At 37.7% G+C, this 22377-nt stretch overlaps 1 protein-coding gene across 1 annotated transcript in view; it reads left to right on the top strand.

The window, feature by feature from the left end:
• LOC137286524 (inositol 1,4,5-triphosphate receptor associated 2-like) overlaps positions 1-22377 on the top strand; it is a 177054-nt gene that overhangs the window by 87895 nt on the left and 66782 nt on the right. The window contains exons 26-28 of the mRNA XM_067818439.1: positions 7626-7716; positions 11129-11244; positions 15045-15170. Coding sequence (XP_067674540.1) covers positions 7626-7716; positions 11129-11244; positions 15045-15170 — 333 coding nt within the window. The remainder of the gene's footprint in view (positions 1-7625; positions 7717-11128; positions 11245-15044; positions 15171-22377) is intronic.

Raw genomic sequence — 22377 nt, 5'->3', positions numbered from 1 at the left:
AATTATTGCATATATGTTTCCGTTAGAATGCAAAGGTTTAAACATTCTCGGATATGTTTATATTTCTATCAGGTATGGAACCTAACGTAGCTTTTTTATATTAAACATTTTCAAGTCAGCAATTAGCAATTATTATTTATTGAAGCTGAGGAAACGGAATATAGTTGCTGAGCATCCTGAAGTCTCCCATTCAGATGGGCATGTAGTCCAGCATTCTCAAAGCATAATCTGTATGACTGATGCAGTTCCTGTTGAGAGATGAATGTAGCTGTGTGACTACGTCTGTATTTGACATGTATGTGGTAGTAAAACACATTGCCCCTACATCTGGCCTAGTGCCAGGGCAGAGCACTACAACTAGTGCCCGTCTCATGGTGGCACTTTCACTTTCTTCCTGGTGTGGGAGATGAGTTTCAGACTCCTCACAGTTCTATCTGAACCAGAATATTTTATAAGCAGATTCTCTCACTTTCTGTCTTATTGGTGAGTTTCAGGCTTGAGGTGTAGTCTTATGACTTGTTAATTTCTACCTGGCCTATGAGATGAGTTTCAAATTCTTTTACTATTTACCTGGGCAAAGGGATAGGTTTCAAATCTTTTACTATTTATTTGGCCTTGGAGATGAGTTTCAAAGTCTTTTCATATTTTCCTGGTCAATAAGGATAAGTTTCAAATTCTTTCACTAATTAACCTGGCCTTGGGGATGAGTGACATCAGTTCACTTGTCATAACTTATATGTACCTGCTAGGAAATGTGTAGATTTGAGCATTCAGCTCATTCAGGTAGAACATGGAGGCGCTGTTTAAATCCAGTCTGGACCAGTCAAACCAGTAATCAATAGTAGTGCCTGTAACTACAAGCCAGAAATCTTCTAGTCCCTCAGCAAGGGACCAACTTGATTGTAAGCTGCTTTCATGGTGTATTTGTTACTGTGAATGTACTGTAAGTTCTAGTTCCTGATGGTCCATTATGCACTCTTACCACATCTTTGTGAGCAAAGAAACTGATTTTACAGTGGTAGTTAATCTAAAATGGACAGAAGCATATGTACTGACTGGTGAATCTTTGCTGCAAAGGACCATGTTCATGACTTAATTACTTTCGATCGGAAGGAGTTACTATTTCTGAACAGGGTTAGAGACACTTGACTCATGTAAGGAAATATTATGAAAACACAGTACCATACCATCTGTTGGCAAGACTAACAAGAACCCCCACAACAAGTGATACATGTTTAGGCTGAAAATAATATCAGTCATTCTTTCTCTTCGGTTCTTCGGGTTGAGTTAAATGAAGATGTCTTGTCAGTGGCCATTTGTATTTGGGCTGGGTTAAATGGTGACCACTGGCCCATGGCCAATTGTACTGGAGGGCATTATGTTAAAAATCACATATACTCTAGGGGGTACATATACATAAATCATTTATTGATATCATTATAAATTAAACTGCGTCATTAAAACTATTCATTTCGACATTTAATTACGTTAAATCGGCCTTTTTGACAACAGTACACAAATCTCTCCCTAAATGTCTACCAATCAGTGGGGTACACCTCTGTGACGTAACGTGAGGTATACCTATGTGGGCTGCAGTAGTACTCATGTACATTTCAAGGGGGAGATTATCTTGTTTATTGGTTTGTCTATACCTGCAATCGCGACAATTGTTTTGAAAAATCTATTGCCATTTAATCTTGTCATCTGCTTTGCTTATTTTCCGAAATACAACATATTTTCATACATATAGACGATTCTGTCAACATCGCTTGCTATCATTATGGTTATAAACTGTTCATGTAGTTCTGGTACAAGCAGTGTTATGGTCATGATTCAAAAACATATTTAACTACGAGTAGGAAGTAGTTTTGATCTTTTGACTTGATGAAAGCAAAGCATAGTCTAATTGTTTCTCAAACTGACTTTAGACCGTGACACCATGATTTTAAAACATGGCGGCACCCTGTCGCATACAGTTTGGGAATAAATGCTATTTATGATTGTTTTCACAGAGTTACAAAATTTAGACTACCTTTTACTGGTAGTAATGTATTTGTATGATGGACAGTAGCATTTTGCGTAACATTACTTACAACATAACAATTTCACTTTTTGAAGCAAGGTGGGTGTCAGTGTGATTCTGTTTACAATATTATTGTCACTTCGACCACTACCTCGCAACATGAACCAAGAGGTCTGGTGGAAGTCTGCTCTTGGTGACACCATCACGTGACACCTAGGAGCATATGACTGCAACGCAACAATTTGGCATGTCTTTGTTGACGTTGGCAAATCAGTGAATTGACAAGCTTTTTACACATTTTATATACAACTAAATGACAATTCTTCCTTACGTGATGTCACTGCAGTGGTCTGGCGACAGAGTTACATAACCTGTTTGTAGTTTTGTTGGCAGGCCAGAGTGAAGCAAACTACTTTTTGACAACTTTTAATCTCTCAGTATTAAGTAAACCACAGGATTTTTAAGAATGGATTTGGTGTTCCACCCAAGACTAACCACATGTCTTTCATATGTAATGGTTAAAAGAGTGCAAAAAATGTGAGATTATTCGTTCTTTAAATGCTGAACATGGTATAACAGGGATTGGGAAAGGCAGGGGCCATGAAACATTTTGGACATTAGAATCAAAAATGACACATTAAAACTTTGAAGTTTACTATTGATATAAGGGCAGTAGCCCCCTTTGAAATTCAGAAAATGACTAATAATCCTGAAAATGGTCCATTGTCAAAGTCTTCTATCCCAATCATGGGTATAGTACTGAATTTTAAAACAGCCCGATTTGGACTGTATGTAGTCAACAGGGACTGTACAGCAGGCAAAAACATTCAGACAGTGTGAAAATATGATTCTCATATAACTGTCAAAGAGTGAATGAGTAAGTTTAGTTTTATGCCACACTCAGCAATATTCCAGCTATACAGTGTTCACCAATAATTTCTAAGCCTCTGACAAAGGGTCGAAGTCCAACTGTATGTTTTACAATGACTTTGACTGAAGTTGTCATATGTGACTCATGATACTGGTTTGCCGTTTATGAATTGTATGTTTGTTAATAATCTCAATGCACATCATAAGAAAAATATTGAATAGTGTGTTTAATTTCCATTCTATGGGGGCCTGTGAATTTTCAGTGGGTCAGACAGACATCTAAACTTACAGGACCTAATGTCCTGTTATTTTTAACCACTATTCGTGAACACTGCTATATTGCGGTTTGTAAATAATCGAGTCTGGTCTAGACAATCCAGTGACCCACAGCATGAGGATCAATCTACGCAATTGGGATTCGATGACATGGGTCAACCAAATCAGTGAGCCTGACCATCCAATCCTGTAATTGCCTCCTACGACAAGCATGGGTTAATGAAGATCATTTCTAATCCGGATCTTCATGGTAATTCCAACAAAGAACTTCATGGGTCCAACTGCCAAAGAGTGTGTAGTGTTCATTTGAACCCGTTTTTATATTAAGACTCATGACATTTTATCCTTGATTCTGGAAGCATTGTAGTCAGTCTTTAGACCTGATGAATTATTCATCCCAGGTTTAGCTTAAACAACACTGTTTTATCCTACATCTCCTGTCTGTCCTCCATCTCTTACTGAAACAGAACATGTGATTCACAAACACAGTACCCGTTGGCGCACTTTTCCTTACTTTTAATTCCCCCTGCGTAGAAACTCATCTCCTTGGCATCAGCTGATCCCTGTTCTTGATTACATCTCAGTGCATCCTCACAACAGATTTAAACCATCTGAGAGAAGACAGTGTAGCAGTCCTCCCACAAAACACTGCCTCCCTATACAGCTGACTCCTCGGCTGTGTTGCAGATAGTGGACATACACATAACTGAGTCTGGTGTGATAACACCTTAAGCATCAGGGTACTGTATACTTGCACATGTCTCTAAGGTAATAATGCATAATTTAAATCAGTATTTAAAAATAAATCATAAATAGCAGACCGTTCATCCATTGATGTAGACTTTCCTCTTTAAAGGATAGGAGGTTTAGCATTCAGTAGAGCCTTGACCCAAGGCTACATGGTGCCAGTCCTCTTACACCTGTTTTCCTTGTGATAGAGTCTGTTACTGTATTTTGGAAGTGTTATTCTTAGAGTTTCTTCCTCATTTCTGTGTCTCTATTTTACTAGAATCCCATCACTGGGCCGATCATTTACACATCAGTCTTACACTATTGTTGCTTCAATACATTTATTGCAGGCAATATCATTTCAACGTGTTGTGATGTCCATATGACATTCCAAGTTTCCATTTAGTATACTGCAGATACAGGACAGTTTTCGTTTTGGATTAACATGAACAAAATATGAAGTCATGAGGCTAAGATTGATTCTTCATATGCTTGATGCACCAATGAAAATGCATTATGGATTATGAAAGGGGGTTTGTTTTCCAATTTGCTGCTCATTCCTAGAAGTTTACAAGTTGAAACTGTAACAGTGTGTCATATTTGCAATCATTTACTTTTGGATTCACATACATGCTACTGTTTGATGTGTACAGAACAAATTGGAAAAGAACTGACCTGTGTATTTATGTTTAAAATGTTGCCGTCAGAACTCTTTAGACCTTATTCATAGCACAAAACATAAAGATAATGCTTGTCATTGGAGGCAACTACCTGGATCAGAAGGTCAGACTTGGTGACTTGCTTGACACGTCATCGGTTCCTAGTTGCATAGATCAATGTTCATGCTGTTGATCCATGGATTGTCTGGTCCAGATCTGATTATGTATGGAGCACCGCCACATAGGTGGAATATTGCTGAGTACAGCATAAAACTAAACTCACTCACTCACTCAACCCATAAATATCACACTCACTCAACCCATAAATATCACACTGACTCAACCCATAAATATCTGGGTTAGAATTGGTCATTTTGTCATAAGAGGCAACTAATGGGGTCAAGTGTTCAGGCTCCCTGACTTGGATGATATATGTTATTTTATCCAAACTGTGTTGGTCAGTGTTCATGTTGCTAGGTTTACCAGACCAGAGTCAATTATTTACAGACAATTATTTGTCATGTAGCTGGAATATTGCTAAGTTCAGCATGAAACAAATAAATATTTATGAAACAGTGTCCTTAATACTTTGATAACTGCAGCCATAAATTTTGTGAAATTGCACTTGTCTTGGCAATTTATCACATGTCAGACTTTCAGACTATCATGCTACCCACTTCAGTGATCAGAACTGAGGTCAAAATTCCTTGTATTACAGTAGTCCTTGTCATAATCCTTACATTGAAAATGTACAAGTTGGAGGCTCTGATTACCTCAGGATCAAACCTGAAGTACCCCACAACCCTCGTTAATGTTGACAGATACACTGTGAAGAAAAAAAAACGTTCATTTACTACATTCTCTTTGGCATTAGCAGAAACCAAATGGTATCTGGGTCGGTATTTGTATCAATTCAGTGTGCCTATGAGGTTTTAGACAGATAAAGATACCAGTCTCAGCTGATAGTTGGGGCAGCAACCCTGTGGGTGATGACATCACTCAAGCATAAACGTTTCTGCCTTATATCAGTGAAAAGAAAACTTTACCCAAATAGCTGAGGTCATGAGATGCCCAACACAGATCATGCCAAACACAGATCAAAATATCTCCTGATTTAATCTTCCCATTTATTCATACTACAGCTCAGTACTTTGTGTCTCAACATTAACAGATCTGTGATAAAGAATTTCTACTAGAACAATATTACCCTCGAGTGTGTATCAACACATTCTTGGAACATCATTTCTCTATGACTTGTGTGAAGGCTGGTGAGGTCTGATGAGGATGGGGCCACGGTGCTGTATGATTTAGATGCAGTAGTCACAGGGTGTAGTCTAAATGAGGCATACCTTCAGGAGTCCAGCAATCCTGCTATAGGTCTGTGAATTACCTGGAGCACTTGGTGAATGGGTCCTACTCATTAGTCTAGCAACCTTTGGCCTGCCAGCATCTCCAGGCTAGGGCGCCAAGGATAAGCAAGAGGGTGTCTGTCTTCATGGATAATAATGTGGCCTCGAAGTTGGCAAGGTGTGGTGCCATTAAGGACAAGGCTCGAGGACAGGTACATTCTGCTCGTTTCATGCTCAGTTTAGTGTTTATGTTATGTGCACATATGATGACTGGTGTAGTGTTATGATGGTAGGAAGCAGTTGTACAACGGGTATGGGATTGGTATGGGATTCCTGTATTCATATTGCTTCATAGTGTGATTCCTATTGACTGAACACAATCTGTTTTGCTTTTTTTAAAAATTATTGTGCATATTTTGTATGAAATAGAAAAGAAATCATGAAAGTGGCATATTTGGATTATGTTTTTATAGTGTTAACTTACATTTCCAAAAATGTTCTTAACCTTAGAATTTGCGACACTCTCAAATACTGTATACACTGTACTGGAGGTTGACCTGTGACTATGTTGTCATCATTCACTCTGTTCACACTGTTGAAATAATGAATAAAATGAGGTAACTTTTCAGATTTTATGTTTGAAATCACTGGAAAAATGTCATTATCATTCATCAGACTGAAGCCTGATTACCGGTACTGATCAATCATTGCTTTTAGCTTATTGTATTTTCTAGAAATTAAGTTGTGGCTTTTTCTGCTTTTGGAAATAATTTATTTTATTTGATCTTTGGAAATGATGATTGATTGATAGATTAAATTCTGATTGATCACATCTCTCTCACCAGTAATGTATGATGCTGAAAATAGATTTCTGGGGGCTTCAGTCATAGTGTATTTATTTTTTTTAAAAGTTTTTTTTTTTTTTTTGTCCAATTTGTACATTTCATACTCATCATGTCAAACCTGGAAATTATTTATTTCAAGTTTATTTTAAGTGGAAGAAACTTATTGCAACAAACAGAAATACCAACAGAGCTTGAAAAAATAGATAAATAGTTTTCTCAACTAAGACAATGTGTTTCTCACAATTTCTATTCTTTTACCGGTGTCTTCACATAAAACCTGAATGAAGAAACCAGATGTAAACAGAGAGAATGGCTTTGGAGCGCATACATACAATGTTTACGTTCATGCTCTTCCGAATAGCTTCTCGGTGTTGAAAGTACCTATCAAGCACTGTGCACCATGTCTGTAATGATTTACTTGAAATGAAGCAAATCATTGTAAGTGCCATCCAGTTCCTCCTCCCTCACCAACCTCCTCCCACCCTCCCGTAATGTCCCCTTCCCAAGGATGCTCCAATCAGTCTTAATGATGTTACATGTAAGTTATGGGTGTGTCCCAGCAGACTGTAGTAGTTAACACTCCAGTCTATCATGACCGTCTTCATCAGGTACACATCCTGGTGTTTGGTAATAAGAGAAGGAAGTGGGTGGCTGTGACATAGATAGGAGGAATAGGTGTACTTCAACATGCTGCGTTGAAGTATTCCTGATGAACATTCTAATTTCAGCTGTCAGTGTTGGAGGGGCAAGTTTAGCTTGACTTTGATGAGGTGTTGATGAGGAGGCCTGACTGAAGGACATACTTCAGTTGCTACTATTGAAATACATTATGGCTGGTAAATGCTCATAATTTTTACCATTGCTGTTTCATCAGACTTCCACACCAAAACCTGGGGAGACGGACTCTCCGGTGAAGGAGACAAAGCCAGAGAGAGAGGCCAAGAAAAACAAGAAAACTAGTCAAGGTACGTAATACTAGGTAGACTTGTTTCTATAAACTGACACCTAGTGGGATCAGGCGAAGTGTCAGGTGAGAGTTCAGTTTACTCAAGACTTCTGAAATGAACCAAAACAATCCTTGGTAAATATGTATCACTTTGTAAAAACACCACTTAGGCCAGATCAGATGTTTATTATTTCTTTTCTTAGCTTAAAACAAAAATGTTGATAAAATATGATTTTTGTGTAGATGGATGTGAAGCTTCTGCGTTCAGCGAAAATATAACATGTTCAATGGTATGCATACCACTGGTTGATAGCATGAGCAGCAATCAACACCAATGAAAATCACACACTATAACCACCTAATTCACAGTATGTCAGTGTTCATGAATGGTGTTTCAATGTAACATGTCCTGTAGGCTTAAGATGGCTGTCTGACCAACTGAAAATTCACAGGAAATACAGAATAAAATCTTAACAGATATTTCTGATTTAAATTTTTGTATGATTGGCATTGAAATTATTAACAAACATAAAATTTATAAACTGCAAACAAGAATGACGTGTCACATATAACAACTTAAGACAAAGTCATTGGGAAATATACAGTCAGACTCCCACCAGCATGTTGCAGACTTCATCAGACCATCAGTGAATCTGCCAGGTTTATCCGAGGGTCTGACACTATTCACAAGTGCTGGTGTGTTCACGTCCTCTGACCCATTAATTACCTTGGAAATACACAGAGCCAGGCAAAACAGCAAAATAACCTACATAAATTATTTTCTTGTAATTTAAGTACAGTTTTTCTTCAGAAGTAGATATATTTCTTTCTAACTATATATGAACTTTCACAAAATGAGTAAGAAATTTACAGTTGGAATTATGTTGAAAATGTATTAGAGATGAGGCTGCTTCTGTAGGAAATTAACACTGAGTTTGACATCTTGGCTCATATTTGTAGTTCCTAATTATGATGTGAAAGTTGGAAGATGTTTTTCATTACCATTAGTGAGGCTAATAAGTTCAAGAAGACTTACCTCCCTTTGCTGTACCAGAACTAGTCATGACAAGAAGACACTCTTATATCAACTGCAGCTTGAATTAAGAATACACCATATACTTGCGTGATCTCAAAGATGCTCCCAACAAATATTTTGATGGTGGCTAAAGATGTCTTCAAATAACTAACCTCTGATAGTGACACTAGTATTCCATTCAATGTGAGACAATATTCTGTGTTGATGTAATGATTGTGACAGGTTTATTAAAGGAGTTCTTATCACAAAATAGTAAACTTAGTGTGTGTAGAGCAGATGGCTGAAAGCAGGTAAATGGTGGTTTGTTGGCGTATGGTAACACGCTGCTACTGACTCTTGATGTTATTTGACCATCTTTGTGGTGTATTGGTTAGATCGTCCGCCTAGACAATGGAAGGTCGCAGGTTCAGTCCCCAGCCATGTCAAATGAAAAGACGTTCAAAATATGGTACTTTTTGGTCCCTGCCTGTCACTTGGGCATAAATGGCTTCAACAAGGACTGGTCGGCTTTGAGTCAGTATAGTGTGTCTGAGTGAGGTATTTCCTCTTAACTGTGGCTCTGTGCTTGTGCCATAAAACAAGCTGAAGTCTGGGCTTGTACAAGCAGCCACACATACCAACACATTCAATGTCATATGGTTCTGAAGTATGATGTTAAACCACGTTTCCCCTCAGCTTGAAGTTATGGTCAGGCGATGTACTCCCATTTTCCCAACATTTGGAAACTCAAGTAAACAGAGGGATTAGAGAATTAAGAACTGTGGGACAGACCCATTTTCATTTTAGTGGGGACAGGCTGAACAGGTGACTCAAACAGAACAAAATGGTCTGGACCATTATAGACAAGGCTTTCACCTCCATGCTTGTTCTTGATGCACTGATACCAACTTTAGCATTTGCACGATTGCAATGAACCAAAGAGAGGATCCCTAGAGTATATAAATATATACTATATGTCAAGTTTAGAGAACACATTTCAGTTTGACTGAAAGTCCAATCTGACACCCCCACCAAGAATGGGCCCATACTAATCCTTCTATTGTTTTACACCTAACTGATCTGGTTGTGTTAAGAAAACTTATGAAATCGAGGGTAGCCCAGTCAGTCAGTCATATGGAACTCACTGATGTGTACATAGGTAACAACTCTTTAAATAACATTTAGAAAGTGAGCACAATAATCTTGCATCAATAAACAAAAAAATTACTTCTTTATTTGCATGTAAGTTTGGGTTCTAATTACTGTCTGAAACTGCAGGATTTGATTGAACTGCATGCTGATTGTGAAATTAGCTGTAGAACATTTAGTATTCTCATGTAAAATAAGTCTCACACAGAACTGATTGAATCCAAATATATGCTCATAATTCCTGTACATTTCAGATGATTTCATGTATCAAAATACTCACTCCTTTTGGATATTCAAGCATACACTGCTTATTTTACATACAGTCAACCAATGTTTTATCTGGCTCAAACTATTTTCAGGTCATCTTGAAATGCCCTTGATATTTCCCAAGACAATGGTAGAAACTATGTTATTCATTAAAGCTGAGAAAATGTGTGTGACAATAAAATGTACATAATTGTGTATCAGTCTGTTGTGAACTCTTCTCTAAGCGGCACCAATACATGTGACTGGTCTCCATGTATTATTCCCTTTTGACTTGGTTCAACACAGAACACCATGTCCATACTGGTATTTGACATGAACTATACATAGTCTGATGCTCATGGTCTCAATCTCTGGGTTGGTTGCCTAGTCCTGACTCAGCTATTTACTATGTTATATTTCTTTTCATATTTCTGGAAGATTGTTTAGTGATGATTAAAATAACACAAACATACATGCACAAACACACGTGCACACCCCCATTAATGAGTTGTTGGGTGATTCAGCTGACTCAGATCAGTACCTTCCCATTATGGGCCGGACCAGGCAGCTGATCAACTGTTTACATAGATAAGGTTCGGTGTAACTATAGGGTATGTAATAGCGGGCAAAACATACGTGCTGTAAATGTCAAACTGAACTATCTGCAGAAGTGCTTTCATGATCATGTTGAGTTATTTGTGATTCTGGATGTGTTTATTAGCCTTGTTATATAGTTAGTATGCTAGGTACCATGAAGGGATAGTTGTAACATATCATGAGTGTGACAAAGTAGGTTCTATGAAGGCGAAGATCACATACTATCAAACTTTGTCAAAAACATTACAATCTGTCTGAACATATATGGATAAATGTGCAAGAGGAAAAGGTTGAATTTGAAAAGACTCCCAATGTTGCAGGTTACAGATCGCAACCCGACTTTATAAAGCAGGTATATTAGTATATTAGTACATTATATGGATGTTTCAAGCTAAAATACATGCTTCAGTCCTTATGTTTTCAGGTGACAGTGGGCAGACTCCTGAAAAGATCAAGGATAGGTCTATGGAGAAAACAACATTAGTCATATCAGATTCTCCAAAGAACACCAGTTCCAAGGCATCAGAAAAGAAACCCCAGGTACACCTACAAATGTACAAGTGTATTATCAAATTGTGTCCGACCTTTATGTTTCAAGTGTGTAAGGAATATGTCATCACATGTTACAGACATTGGGAAAATAGATCAAGACTCTTTCTTTTGCAATTTCAGATTGTTTTTTGACACTAACATGACACAAAAAGTTCTTCTCTAAATGTACATGCTTTCATGAAGGTTTACATGTTGAAAGGTTGGTCTGATTGGTCAGAGATGTTTTATTGGCTAGCAGTTGAAACAATTCAAGCGAAAAATTGTTGTACTGTATCACCAGTATGTAGAAATCTATTAGACTTGCACAAGTCTCTAACTTGAATATTAATAGTATATTCTATTTTCATAAAGATACTCATAGATTGTAAAGCAATGTCCTGCTATTTTACATGGTTAAAACAACTTTTTCTAAACAAATGTGGTTACCCAGAATATCGGGAGTCATACCAACATTTGAATGATAAACCCTTCCAAAGAAACAATTAATAAAAGACAGATAACGCACATTCATATACGATAAAAGATCGCAACTTGCACAGGAAATGTAATGTCCATTGACATTTTTGAAAACGGCATCTGTCTTAGCATTCAAGTTTAATTTACTATCTATAATTTTGCACAGCTATATGTAATCATTTACAATGTCCACATTGTCACCATTGATACACACTGTGCTTGTAATACTTGGATAGTTCCTGAACAATTGCTGAATTGATTATAAGTTCTTTTGCAGTGGATTTTTGCAAATGGATCATGTAGGTTCATGCTCTTTCCTATACAGTGGAATTGATGGATCTTTTAGGCGGTGCTTTTGTCTTTGATAGATGTTATTGCTTATGATAAGTCATTCTATTTGTAGGATGTTTAATATTGATCTGATTGAAGGATACTTTTTTCATAAATGCCATCGAAATACCATCTTGCAACTGAAAACCAGTCCAAGTAAACTTAGTCTCGCTACACTCCACCACTGAGTCTAACAAAACATAGTAGAAGGTCACGTCAGGTAACCTTTGAGCGACTTATAACTGTCCAATCAAATGCGAGATGGTTAAATAGATTTAACCAATCAAACAACGGCTACTATTTAGGGATCAGAGGGACTTTCAAATTATTCAGGTTACAGACACAGATCTCTTCACAAACAAAAATCTGTATATAACACAGTTATTTGACCAGCTGTATATACACTTTGGGGGTTCTGTTAGCATGGTTACCATTAGCCAACATTTCCACAAGATGACATCCTTGAATATTACCAAAAACACTATTTTCAGTGATTGTTTACTCACTGTTGTCATTGCTGTACGTACGCCGTGTGCATCACCCGGAAGCAAGCGTACGCTAAATAGCATTCGGAATCGTTCGGGTACGAACCTTTTCGAGATAAAAACTTCAAAAGGTATGTGCGAATGTGCACTTTCGTGATTTGGTAAGCTGTGTTCTGATTGGTCAATCTCAAAGGTTACCTGTCGCGACCTCCCATAAGGTTTTGTTAGACTCAGCAGTGGAGTGTAACGAAAAGTACTGAGGATAAGTTTACTTAGACTGAACTGAAAACATTCATGAAGTAATCATTGCATTTGTGTGAATGTTTGAATTTCATAGTAGAAACATGCACAAATATTCTATGTTTACAAACATATTTCTCATATACACTTGTCAGTCAATACAAGAAGGTACAATTATACTCACATTGGCATGGGGAACTTGCGCAAGTCTACATCTGGCATCAATGACAGATCCAGCACTAGAACATCAGTACAGGATCCAGCTGGCTGTAAAAACATAAACGCCCTCACTTTCTCTTTCACCTGTTGCCATTTCCTGAATCAGTGTTTAAAACCAGGGTTGTTCCAGGTGCCAATCTTGTTTACATAACCAGGTGAAGGTAAAATCCTCAAGTGCATACCTCTAGAATCTTCTCATTTCCAAGGACAGCCAGCATTGTAATGAACAGTGTAATATAAATTTAGTGAGAACATAGCAGAAAAATACTGGTGTTGTCGGTAGAGGATGTCTTGTAGACGCCCTTGGTAAAAAGGTCCAGATACAGTTGTGTGTGACATTATGTATGAGACGAATAGAAATATAATGTCATCCTATGTGATTAACCGTTAGGTGAATGTGTGTTTTTGTCCAGTTATAGTAAATTCAGTTATTTGAACTCATCTTTATTTTGACACTTACTTTTCAGTTGCCACTTGTACATGTGATGTTGTACTTTATGACAATTCACAATATGTTTATACTCCAGATGATTGTGAATCTGTTTAGAGACTCTGATTTCCAACCCTAGAAATGATACTTATTGGAATGCTGATTATGGATGTCTATGATTTGGGTTTTTGTTTGATTAAACCAACATAATTTTCGATGAATTCTCATAAATTTGATTTTAGGGCAATTTTCGTGCTTACACAGTGTGTGGACAGGCGTAGTACAAATATGATTATGTAGACAGGCTTTACCGTGTATTGTTGTGGAATTTTAGACAATAAATAAACACATGTGGAAATTTGTCTGCATTTTTTATGACTTCATTAAACAAGTCTAGATTTCCTCAGGTTCTGAGGCTCCCTTCGCACTGGGGTTCCTTTTCAGTTTAAGAGAAATTTCTTTCTTTCAAAAACCCATGAAGGTCCCGGGATGGAATAGGCATTCAGCAACCCATGCTTGCCATAAAAGGCGACTATGCTTGTCGTAAGAGGCGACTAACGGGATCGGGTGGTCAGACTTGCTGACTTGGTTGGCATATGTCATCGGTTCCCAATTGCGCAGATCGATGCTCATGTTGTTGATCACTGGATTGTCTGGTCCAGAGTCGATTATTTACAGACCGCCGCCATATAGCTGTAATATTGCTGAGTGCAGCGTAAAACTAAACTCACTCACTCACTCTTTCTTTCAAAAATGTATATTCAGAGACTTAAGGGCTAGTCTGTGAGATAAGCTACCGTGTGGGAATCTTTTTGATAGTTTCATAATATTCTTGCACATGATGCATAATTTTCAATTCTTCCAAACATAATTTTGATTTCTAGCATTGGATACTAAAACCATCAAACTGCTCTGTTTTGTTATCCTTTGCTATCATATATGAAACATGCAAAGTGGAAGGGTTAAGAAGAAGGGTTCAGCTATCAATCACACTAATGCACCATTACTGGGGACGAAACTTTTATCTGGAGACAAAATGTAGCAAATTTAGTTATGTAAAATGTGATTTCATGTTTTAGTCACCGTAGAGCTTTATTTTTTAGAAAGTACAAAACATAAGTTCGATGTCCAATATTGCCTTCAAATAACCCTTAGTCATCATATGAGGTTGTACATTCACATCCTTTGTCTTAGACTAAGGCTTAGTCTCTGCATGTATATTATTTTGATAGTAACAAACAAACCCATTTTAATTGAAACAGAACCCTAAGGAGACCAGAGATTCAGAACCTAAGGAAATCTAGACTTGCGTCATTTAAGGCTTTAGCACTCCAAAGAAAGCTTGACAGTAGGGGAAATAATGTGATTCAGGGACTGTAAGACAGACTACCTTTGTCTATACAAATATACTTACAAATTTCTCCAACACACATAGACAGATTATTACCACTGCACTTGTTGTGCAGTCTCAACAGTTATACGGAGTATCTGTAGCATGTATCCTCTAGCAAACAATTTGCAACTGCCAAAACACTGGCCTTACCTTCTTAAATTATTGTAGCATTTAACTTGTTTACCTTGATGTACATGTATTATTTTGTCCCTAAATGAAACATCACACATTTCAGACAAGGGCTGAAGAATCGCTTGTGGTGCCAAACAGCCCAGAAAATGGCCTGGTGGAAGAAGCTCGCCTTTCTCCTAAGGCTTCCCCCAAATCCAAGCCACCGTCTAGACTGGCTAAACTCAGGCAGGTATGTCAGTTTGTATGTTTCTAGTGTGAAGCGGTGATCTGCCGCCTAGTGGGGAGGGAGCATCCCTCATCTGGTACTCTGCAGGGGAGAGGAATCTCGCATCTGCTTCGCTGTAGGGGGAGGCTGTTCCTGCTTACCCAAAGAAGATGGGTGGTATATTCTGACAGATAAAGTCATGCAAGAGATGTGCTTCAGGCTCTAAACATACTTCACTGTTTACATTCCCTCTTCCATACATTTACTGCTTGGATTCTTGGGGTTTGGATGCATTCCAGCATTTTTATGAATTTCTATTGCTGTTGCAACATGGAAAATAGTGTCTCATCAGAATATCAGACTACTTCTTTGAAGTTTGATCTTTGTCAGTCACATAATGGTTTGATAGTTTTGTAGTCACAGTTGACTTAGTAAGCACATACCGCTTCAGATTTACCGTCATGAGGAAAACTGAAAAGAGCCTCCCAACTAATTAAAAAATACACAATGTGAATTCTTGTAGATTTCTGTTTTGAAATATACTTACGTGAATTATGTCTTAACTCATTGTCTGCTCTTAAGTGAGAACTTTACTCTGATATTGATACTCATTGCATCAAGTAGACCCACATGCAACTTCAAATAGATTTACAGTTATTCTGCAAAGGAACCTTCAGTGGGATTACAGATTGCTATAGTTGAGATGTGTACCCGATATGTGGGCACAGTGAGTGAAGCTCATTTCTGGTGTGTGCCATAATATTGCTGGAATATTGCTAAGAGCGGCATAAAACCAAACTCACTCGCTCACTGAGATGGGTATTAAAAACGAATCAGGGTGATTGTTTTATCGTATAATGGCTTCTGCTTATGTTCTGCTCTAAGGAATGATTGTTGTTTTGACACATAATTCCTAGATTTAAGAAATAATGATAAGGAGATGTCTTCATAAGAGACTAATGTCCTTATGAAGATCGGATTGCTACACATGTTTGGCCTTATCATTCAATACAACCTTGTCTTTGCCAAATCTTTGTCTACCAATGCTCTTTGGCCCATAAGGCAAAAGTTGAAATGACCAAAGCCTGTGAATTAGATGGCCAGGGCAACAGTAATGTGGAGCTGTCAGATCCATATCACATAGAAATTTTCACTTTCCTGCATCATCGGCGAAAAACCCAATTGTGATAGTGAAGCACTTGTGTGAGAATTCAACATATGTCATATTTGGGATTTCACTTTCTTAGTAAAGTACAAATTCTAGTACCTTTTTCGGTTGAGTCCCATCCGGGATTCGAACCCGCACCCTCAGAGTCAGGCACCTAATCGCCAGCACACAAAGTCAGCCGCCTAGCCCGCTCAGCCACCGCGACTTCCACAAGTGGCTGAGCGGGCTAGGCGGCTGACTTTGTGTGCTGGCGATTAGGTGCCTGACTCTGAGGGTGCGGGTTCGAATCCCGGATGGGACTCAACCGAAAAAGGTACTAGAATTTGTACTTTACTAAGAAAGTGAAATCCCAAATATGACATATGTTGCATTTGACCACTTTCTAAATGGCATCGTGTAATCATTGTGTGAGAATTATTTTGCCATTTAGGAATGATTTCCTGCTGCTGATTTTGGTACCTTTAACCAAACTACCAAGAAACAATCAAATTAATGTTGAAGTTGCAGGGATAAATCTACATATGATCCATCTATGACCTCAGTGTCATGGCATAACTGAGGAAGTTCCTTCTTTGTTTTGATTATTTGATCCTTTCCCTTTGAAGGACTCACACAAATTTCAAATTTTCAACACGAGTGAGTCCCAGGACTCGCACACTAAAATTGTATATTTATCACTGAGTTGTGTACTAGAGGATACAGATACTACTAGAGACTACAAATTCATCTACATTCCCTATATAATAACCCTACTCCAGCTGTGTCATCTAGGAGGTAAATAGCAACTGAAAACATGAAGTTCAGGATGAAGAAGTGATTTGTGAATGTCATGTTGACACAGTTGTCAAAAATATAAGATGTGGTTTTCTGCAATCTGGTCATTTGATATTCCATGCGATCTGGAGATAATTTATGCTAACAGATAATCCAAGGAGCGACAATATTAGCATTGAGCTACACAGTTAGGATATGACCAATCTAGTGATTGTGCCTGACCAACCTTCCTATTAGCTACCTATTGAGACGAGCAGTGTTGCCTTTCATGACATGGTCACCAAAAGAAACTCAAGACACATCTACATGTATTATTAACACTTTCAAAGGTGGCAATATGCCTACATGGTGACTGATTCTTGTTACCTCTCTTCTCAAGCTAAATGTATCAAGATATTTTCTAACAGTTTGCAAGTTCCTGTTCCCATGGTGGCCTTATACTGAGGGTGTAGTTTGCAGCATCAGTTTCAACCTTCCAGGTGGACCCGTATTGTCTTTACTTCTATTTTTACTCAGTCGCCTAAATAGTGCTGAAGAATCATTCAGTTCCTGTAGCAGTGGATTATTGTCAGGTACGTACTGGAAAACTGTAAGTGGATACTAAAGCCCCTTTCAGGCTCTGCTAGTTATTACAAATGTATTCCAATCTGATGATGATGCTCAGGCTCCTCTTGAATTATGAGCTATCATTTACATGACTGATTTCATATTTGTTTGATTATATCAGGAATTTATCACTCTTATATGTACAGTTTTTCGTCCTTGTAGGTGTACAGGTGGAGATTATGTTCTCAGTGGTTTATTATTATCATAACAACAGCTGAAATTGAGATGTTGTAGTTGTACAATAAGACGTGGGCATTATTCCACAAAGCTTTTAATGAGGTAAGATGATTGTAGCTCCTATGCCTTAACATGGGCTCATGTAGTCATAGCAATTAGATTACTTTGTAGAACCGTGCTCATCCACAGGAGTTTGTCATGTTATGAACTATCGTAAATATATTTAAGAAATACAGTTCATTCTGCCATCATGTATAGTATAATAAAGCACACTTTCGCCCTGAACTATTATAGTTAAAGCACAAGGATGCTTGCTATACATGGTGGTAGAACGAACTGTATACGTATTTCTTTTCTAAGATGCCGTATTTAATCATTTCTAAGCCTAATTTCAAATAATCTATGGCAGAAAACAAACGATGGTGCCTGTGACCTAAATTAAAAATCCTCACACATGGCTAACTGACAAGCTGTTCTCTTGACATGTCAGCCTCCTACGTTAAGACAAACATTACTAGAAAACAAATGATGAACAGTTTGGTGACGGTTTATGTTCGGGTTAAATATCTTCTCTAGATCATTTTAATTACATCTGTGATTCTCTTAAACCATACAAGGCAATATGACCGTCTCATTTCTACCACCAACAAAAGTTTAGATTAGTACATTCAGCTGAAGCTAACTAGTCATGTAACATTCCACGATTGCATCGTGGGAATGTAAACATTGCAAACATTACTGTGTCTCTGTAAAATTTTGAGTCGAACCATGAGACATTTTATCTTTCGGAAAACATAAACGTAACGTTTCCACCAGTGATGTTAGCTGTGTGATGCAACTACAAACCAAGAAACAGGATGCGATGAAGCAGTTAATTATGGAAGGCTGTACAAGGCGATGGCAACTGACATCCATCATGACATCGGTTACAATGTGACATAATGCATAAAAGTTTGATTACAAGGGGGCAGATTGGAATGGCGCAGTGACGTCAACACATTGTGACGCAATGCACAAAGTGCACATTATCGTCTGATAAAGTATTGTCAGCGCCTTTGATCTTTCACCGAAGCATCTTAGAAAGTCTATTATAAGCTTACAAATATTGCATGCATTGTGGATGTCCTCCAAGCCCTGTCCTATCATTGTAGACCAAAGATGTGGATTCATTGCTTGTTCTTTCAACTACCTTTTCCTGAGTGACCTAGAAGAACACTTAGTCTCTGAACATACTAGTATATTATTCTGATAGTGATCCCTTATCTCACTTTAACTGAGAAGAAAATATAACCCAAGTGAGATGGGAGATTCCTGAGGAGATATAGACTTGCTTCATTTAGGACTTTAATTTAGGAAAATTATGTTGTTGAGGGACTGTGAGAAAGACTATGACTCATCCTATGTACCTGTACCAACACTACAGACACAACCATTGAATGTGATAGTTTCATAGTTCTAACACTTATTAACAGGTTGCTGTCGTACAACTGATTTCAGTATCATTATTCATTATCATCATCAGTCATTCAGAATAGCAGGGAGTATGGCTATCGACCCAGATAAAACCCATTACCCCTTCTTTTCTTATGAGTATGGGACCCCTGCCTAAAATATTTACAACACATGTCCTTTCATTTTCACAATTAACTAGTCACTGTATCTCAAGTATCGTGGTAGTCAACAGTTCTCATTATGTCTACTACATGTATCTATAAGTGAAAATCTAGTTTCTTCAGCAACCCTGGTGCTTGTCAAAAAGGTGGTCATAATATTCCAGATGCTTTGAATGATGCTGATGATGTCAGTCACTGGATTGTCTAGCCCAAATGCTATTATGTAAAGATCTCTGTCATATATTTGGAATATTGCTGAGTGTTGTGTTTAACATAGTCTGTCACACAGACACTGTCCGTATGCCCTGAAACAAATATATCCAAGAAAGCCCATGCAAGTGTAGAAAATGTGGCAAGTCTAGATTTCCTCATCCTCGATATCTCCAGGGTATATGTTCCAATAAGTCTCCACTATACCCTGGATGCATCTACGGCTAAGCCCGAAAATGTATTGCCTCTCTTGCTTGGCTTTTTGTCCAATCAGATGTATATGCTGGGAAGTTGAGTGAACCAATTACAACTCACTTTCCCTTTTGAAATTATCTAACCAAATAAACTTGGCAGCACGAACCATGCACAAGTTCTCTGAAAGACACAGTAGGAGTTCTGGCTTATGCTTTTTTTTTTTTGTCCTCAGTTTTCGGACCCGTCAATGTGTCTGTATGATTTCCACTAAATCTGAATCGCACTGTGAGCAAACCTTTGCAGTCGCAGACACTATCTTTATTGACACTGGCAAGTTCAGTTGTAACGGCAACTTAGCTGATTGGCTACTGTGAGAATGCGGAGCCAGCAAAGGGAGGTAATGAAATTTTCGGACCGAGCCATAGATGCATCCAGGGTATAGTGGAAATTCATCAGAACGTATACTCTGGAGATATCGAGGATGAGATTTCCTTAACCTTAGAAAATGAAGAAAATCTCAGGGTTCCATGTAATTACATTATTTATTTTTTTTCACTGTGAACTTTTTTTCAGTAAAATGTGTTCATTTTAGAGACTGGTTCTTAGTCTTTGTTTAACACTAATTACAATGAAATATATCAAATAACTATTTAAACTTGATGAGAGAGCACGCATACTTTCTACAAAGAAACATAGAGCACATCGCCATAATAAACGGTTTATATCAATATTCCATCCATATCACAGCCCAACAGAAATAGCTCCACAAATGGTAACCATGTCAGGAATCAAACCCATATCTTTTGCATGACAAGCAATAACCACTAGGTTGCCCCACACATTGTTGATTAAACACGGGCTAGAAAGGTTTTATTTATCTGTCTTATCACCAAGTTTCAAGTAGTTAATCAACTGCAGAAGGTACAGAGAGTTGTCTCACTCTCTCCAGAGATTCAGGCATCAGCGCTCTCATTAACACTCTTCAGGAAATTATATACACCCACAAATTACTTCAGCACTCACCACTAACATTACAAATTTTCTGGACTGTATGTAATACAAATGAGATTTCTGATGTATATCCTTACTTTTACCACACTGACCACTTAATGTATTTGTTGTCCCTTAACCTCTCCAGAAAGGAGAATGGATTTACATGGATTTAGAGACTGAGGAAAAGGTTTACTACATGTGAATGAATACATATTTGAGGCTAGTTGAAAATATGTGTTCATGGCTGGTTGTGGGACCTTGCCTCAATCTTCACTGTGGTCTAGGTCATTTTTGGATTTTTTTCTATTAGTTTTATGGTTTAGTGACATCTAGTATTAGTACTTTGTGTACTACTCACGAGAAGTGAAGAACCATCTATATTTTTATATGACTGCAGTTGATCAAACATGAACATGATAGATTAAATATAGTCAGACGAAAAGTCATACATTCTTAACCTATGACTTGTGCGTTAAAAACGTAAGTAGTCTGCTCTGTCTCATTTTATAAATCAGATAAAAGAAACAGATGTTAGTCATGGGTTCAACATGTCTGCTTTTATGTAGATCTTTCGTTTGTATTGCCTGACATGCTTCCTTTGTTCTTACTACAGAAGTATTTATTTACTCACATGGTCAAAAGATAACCCTTTCAAATTTCAGTCAATAGTATGTTGCAAAATTGCATTGTTTCTACAGTAAACAGAAAATCTGTTTCTTTGTTGACCCAAACCCTCTGCACACACTCTGTGTGTATGTTGAAGTAATTTCAGTAACTCAATCCATCCACAGTTCTTACTCTGATCAGCGTGAACCTTAGTGACAGGGAAAATTTACTGTTACAACACAAAGGGGCATCTAGCAGACAGTGAGAAACATATCAGTGTAACCATGGCTAGAGACCCCACAACCTTGTCCAGACAGAAATACTAGAGCGTGTTTCAGGGATTACTGTAATCTGATCAAAGGGAGCTAATTCTTACAAAGGAGATCTTTTGATATGGATGTTACTAAACTGTCCTATCAGATTTCTTCAAAGAGAAATATGTCTGCTCTGTTCAATACAAAGTACCTTAAAGGTTGATTTGACTGGCAGGATCTTTATTGATGTAATTAGGATTTGCAAATTTATCTAATCTGTTTGTTGTGGTCTTGAAATACAAGCTCATAACACTTATCTCATTTGAACTTGAAATGTGATTGCACTTCATGTATTTTAGATCATTACTAATCACATTACGGTTCAGTAATGTTCTTTCTTCTATTGATAATGACCTTACTCTTAATATAATAATTTGGTAAGATATATTCATTTCCTAGAAACAGGATCTTTCCCTGATTAATCCATAGTGATGTGCTGATAGATCTGATCCAAACTCATCTATACTTAATGGTCAAAGGCCTTATTCATAAAATGTTTGTAGCCCTGTGCAGTTCATATTCCTCCTTCCTTCCTACCTACCTACCTACCCACCCACCTACCCACCTACCTACCT

The sequence above is a fragment of the Haliotis asinina genome, chromosome 6 (assembly GCF_037392515.1).
Source record: "Haliotis asinina isolate JCU_RB_2024 chromosome 6, JCU_Hal_asi_v2, whole genome shotgun sequence".
In the NCBI taxonomy this organism is placed as follows: domain Eukaryota; kingdom Metazoa; phylum Mollusca; class Gastropoda; order Lepetellida; family Haliotidae; genus Haliotis; species Haliotis asinina.
Note: the sequence above shows the minus strand (reverse complement) of the source record. Positions and strands in the feature narration are given on the sequence as shown.